The 5,074-nt window shown below is 44.0% G+C and overlaps 1 protein-coding gene across 1 annotated transcript in view; it reads right to left on the bottom strand.

Annotated features, from left to right (window-relative positions):
- Positions 1-219: 219 nt before the first annotated feature.
- Positions 220-5,074, bottom strand: part of mlnr (motilin receptor) — a 6,905-nt gene continuing 2,050 nt past the window's right edge. Inside the window, exon 3 of the mRNA XM_024405851.2 lies at positions 220-949. Coding sequence (XP_024261619.2) covers positions 615-949 — 335 coding nt within the window. The 3' untranslated portion in view covers positions 220-614. The remainder of the gene's footprint in view (positions 950-5,074) is intronic.

Here is a 5,074-nt window from a genome sequence, read left to right as displayed (position 1 = left end):
TGTTGTTGTGTGACTGTACTGGATAGTACATAGTGTTGTAGTGTGGCTGTACTGGATACTACATAGTGTTGTTGTGTGACTGTACTGGATACTACATAGTGTTGTTGTGTGACTGTACTGGATACTACATAGTGTTGTAGTGTGGCTGTACTGGATACTACATAGTACTGTACTGGGTACTACATAGTGTTGTAGTGTGGCTGTACTGGATAGTACATAGTGTTGTAGTGTGACTGTACTGGGTACTACATAGTGTTGTTGTGTGACTGTACTGGGTACTACATAGTGTTGTTGTGTGACTGTACTGGGTACTACATAGTGTTGTTGTGTGGCTATACTGGATACTACATAGTGTTGTAGTGTGGCTGAACTGGATACTACATAGTGTTGTAGTGTGACTGTACTGGGTACTACATAGTGTTGTAGTGTGGCTGTTCTGGATACTACATAGTGTTGTAGTGTGGCTGTATTGGATACTACATAGTGTTGTAGTGTGGCTGTACTGGATACTACATAGTGTTGTAGTGTGGCTGTACTGGATGTCATCTCCTGCACCAGACACTTCTTTCCAAACTGGGGAGGTTAGAGGTCATGGCACTGTCCTTACCAACCTCCTACACTCCGATCATGGTATCGTCCAGTGTGGTGGTTTCTTCTCTGAGGGACAGCTGTTGTCTCTGTCCGGTTGGTCGATGGTTGTTGTTACCATAGCGTCGGGGGTGGGGCTCGTGTCTAAGCAGGAAGAGGCGGCGCGCGGCGGCGCGGTACTTCCTGGACATGAGGTTGTAGAGGACAGGGTTGATGGAGGCGCTGAGGTAACAGAGGACCATGGAGCCTATGTTGAAGTCCTGGCTCAGTTTTGCCTCCTCGTAGTCATCCACCTGGGCAAACAGGCTACGGCCGATATGATAGGGTAGCCAACAGATCACAAACGCCAGGACTACCATCACTGGTGGGGGATGAGGGAGGAATGAGAGAAATGGAACATTAATTTAACCTTTATTTATCCTTTATTTAACTAGACAAGTCAGTTAAGAACAAATTCTTATTTACAATGACAGCCTACAGAAAGAGAGAGAAAGAGAGAGAAAGAGAGCGAAAGAAAGAGAGAAAGAGAGAGAAATGAAGAAAGAGAGAGAGAGAGACAAAGATGATAGTGGTAGGGTTTGAGCTATGCAAACAAGTGGTTCCATAATAAAAGGTAAAAGGGCCCAGAACTGATCCTTGTGGTACACCATACATATTTGAACTTGAAAGTGATGGGACGATTTGTCATTTATATGAAAAAAATGGATACCTGTGGACTTAAAAACTTAAACCGTGCCTGTCCACAGATTCCAACAAGAGTTTCCAATCTCTCTAAATATATGCATGTGATGGTCAGACATTTCACTGAGATTGAGGAGCACGAGAGGGATATAAACTACTTGACCTAAAGCGGACACCTACGCGTCAAATATCTCATTACAAAATCATGGGCATTAATATAGAGTTGGTCCTCCCTTTGCTGCTATAACAGCCTCCACTCTTCTGGGAAGGCTTTCCACTAGATGTTGGAACGTTGCTGCGGTGCCTTGCTTCCGTTCAGCCACAAGAGCATCTAGAATGTCATTGTATGCTGTAGCGTTAAGATTTCCCTTCACTGGATTTAAGGGGCCTAACCCGAACCATGAAAAACTACCCCAGACCATTATTCCTCCTCCACCAAACTTTACAGTTGGCACTATGCATTGGGGCAGGTAGCGTTCTCCTGGCATCCGCCAAACCCAGATTTGTCCTTTGGACTGCCAGATGGTGAAGCGTGATTCATCACTCCAGAGAACACGGTTCCACTGCTCCAGAGTCCAATGGCGGTGAGCTTTACACCACTCCAGTCGACGCTTGGCATTGGACACGGTGATCTTAGGCTTGTGAGCGGCTGCTCGGCCACGGAAACCCATTTCACGAAGCTCCCGACAAACAGTTATTGTTCTGAAGTTGCTTCCAGAGGCAGTTAGGAACTCGGTAGTGAGTGTTGCAACCGAGGACAGCACTTGGCGGTACCGTTCTGTGAGCTAGTGTGGCCTACCATTTTGTGCCCGAGTCATTATTGCTCTTAGATGTTTCCATACTTTTGCATATATAGTGTATGAGCTATGTGACAGCGGCTGTCATGTTACCTATACTCTGTTGGAAAGGCGGTGAATTAGTGATCCCTAATGTAGGGAAGGGTGGGAGCAACAAATGAATGAAAATCCCCATTATCTCTGAATAATGAGTCCCTTTGATGACAATCCAATTTGTGGACTGAAAAAGTTGGCGACATGGTATCTGCCGTGCACTGTGGTTGTCGAGCTAAATCATATAGAAGCAGATACAGTAAATATTGACAGGCTATTAAATGAACACACGGGATTCACCGTTCCATTAGAACATGACAGGACTACAAATCAAGGACTACAAATCAAGTTGATTGGCTACGTAGGCGATCAATGGACATCATTTGTTCTCCTAAACAGGCTTTTAGAGTCATTATTAGGTTGTCTTTCTCCTTGCTTTCTCCTTGCAGTGAACTGTTGATAGCATCAGGGTTTTGTTCTGACATTAAAAACAAACTTATACTACAGCATTGTTGAATGCTAATTTCTGTTTGGCTTTAAGGGCATTCTAGAATGGGCATTAAAACCAGTTATACCATGGTATTGTTGAATACTAATTTCTGATTGGCTTTAAGGGCATTCTAGAAAGGGCATTAAAACCAGTTATACCATGGTATTGTTGAATACTAATTTCTGATTGGCTTTAAGGGCATTCTAGAATGGGCATTAAAACCAGTTATACCATGGTATTGTTGAATGCTAATTTCTGATTGGCTTTAAGGGCATTCTAGAATGGGCATTAAAACCAGTTATACCATGGTATTGTTGAATGCTAATTTCTGTTTGGCTTTAAGGGCATTCTAGAATGGACATTAAAACCAGTTATCCCATGGTATCTATCTACTATGGTAGCTTCTAGCCTAGTGTTTAATATTCAAAGTGATCTCGTCCTAATGGACAGTGTTGACGAGATGGCACACTATGCCAGGATGAATGTAACGTCATCAGCTCATTGTTATGGATGTATCCAAATGAACGTCTCTAGAAAACAGCTTTAAAACGAATCCAAATGCAGCTACTTTGCTGTTATTCTGTCTGCAGAGGTCGTGGCTGTGTTGATCCCTGACATAATTACATGCCGGAAATAGATAAACTATTTTTGACTTCTTGACGGACAGCGTACACACTATAGAGACAGACTGTACACACTATGGAGACAGACTGTACACACTATGGAGACGGACTGTACACACTATGGAGACAGACTGTACACACTATGGAGACGGACTGCACACACTATGGAGACGGACTGCACACACTATGGAGACAGACTGTACACACTATAGAGACAGACTGTACACACTATGGAGACAGACTGTACACACTATGGAGACAGACTGTACACACTATGGAGACAGACTGTACACACACTATGGAGACAGACTGCACACACTATGGAGACAGACTGCACACACTATGGAGACAGACTGTACACACTATGGAGACGGACTGTACACACTATGGAGACAGACTGTACACACTATGGAGAAAGACTGTACACACTATGGAGACGGACTGTACACACTATGGAGACAGACTGTACACACTATGGAGACAGACTGTACACACTATGGAGACAGACTGTACACACTATGGAGACAGACTGTACACACTATGGAGACAGACTGTACACACTATGGAGAAAGACTGTACACACTATGGAGACGGACTGTACACACTATGGAGACGGACTGTACACACTATGGAGACGGACTGTACACACTATGGAGACGGACTGTACACACACTATGGAGACGGACTGTACACACACTATGGAGACGGACTGTACACACTATGGAGACAGACTGTACACACACTATGGAGACAGACTGTACACACTATGGAGACGGACTGCACACACTATGGAGACGGACTGCACACACTATGGAGACGGACTGTACACACTATGGAGACGGACTGTACACACTATAGAGACAGACTGTACACACTATGGAGACGGACTGTACACACTATGGAGACGGACTGCACACACTATGGAGACGGACTGTACACACTATGGAGACGGACTGTACACACTATGGAGACAGACTGTACACACTATGGAGACAGACTGTACACACTATGGAGACAGACTGTACACACTATGGAGACAGACTGTACACACTATGGAGACAGACTGTACACACTATGGAGACAGACTGTACACACTATGGAGACAGACTGTACACACTATGGAGACAGACTGTACACACTATGGAGACAGACTGTACACACTATGGAGACAGACTGTACACACTATGGAGACAGACTGTACACACTATGGAGACAGACTGTACACACTATGGAGACGGACTGTACACACTATGGAGACAGACTGTACACACTATGGAGACAGACTGTACACACTATGGAGACAGACTGTACACACTATGGAGACGGACTGTACACACTATGGAGACGGACTGTACACACTATGGAGACAGACTGTACACACACTATGGAGACAGACTGTACACACTATGGAGACGGACTGCACACACTATGGAGACAGACTGTACACACTATGGAGACAGACTGTACACACTATGGAGACAGACTGTACACACTATGGAGACGGACTGCACACACTATGGAGGCGGACTGTACACACTATGGAGACAGACTGTACACACTATGGAGACAGACTGTACACACTATGGAGACAGACTGTACACACTATGGAGACGGACTGTACACACACTATGGAGACAGACTGTACACACTATGGAGACGGACTGTACACACTATGGAGACAGACTGTACACACACTATGGAGACGGACTGTACACACTATGGAGACGGACCTAGAATGAATAGTATATTAAACCAAATGTAATATAAACTGTGATAATACTAATAACTGTAGTTAATATAATGTTTATTATAATAATAATAAATAAATAATTCATTAATAATCATAATAAATAATTCATTAA

The sequence above is a fragment of the Oncorhynchus tshawytscha genome, linkage group LG13, assembly GCF_018296145.1.
Source record: "Oncorhynchus tshawytscha isolate Ot180627B linkage group LG13, Otsh_v2.0, whole genome shotgun sequence".
In the NCBI taxonomy this organism is placed as follows: Eukaryota; Metazoa; Chordata; class Actinopteri; order Salmoniformes; family Salmonidae; genus Oncorhynchus; species Oncorhynchus tshawytscha.
This window is presented reverse-complemented; position numbering and strand designations above follow the sequence as displayed.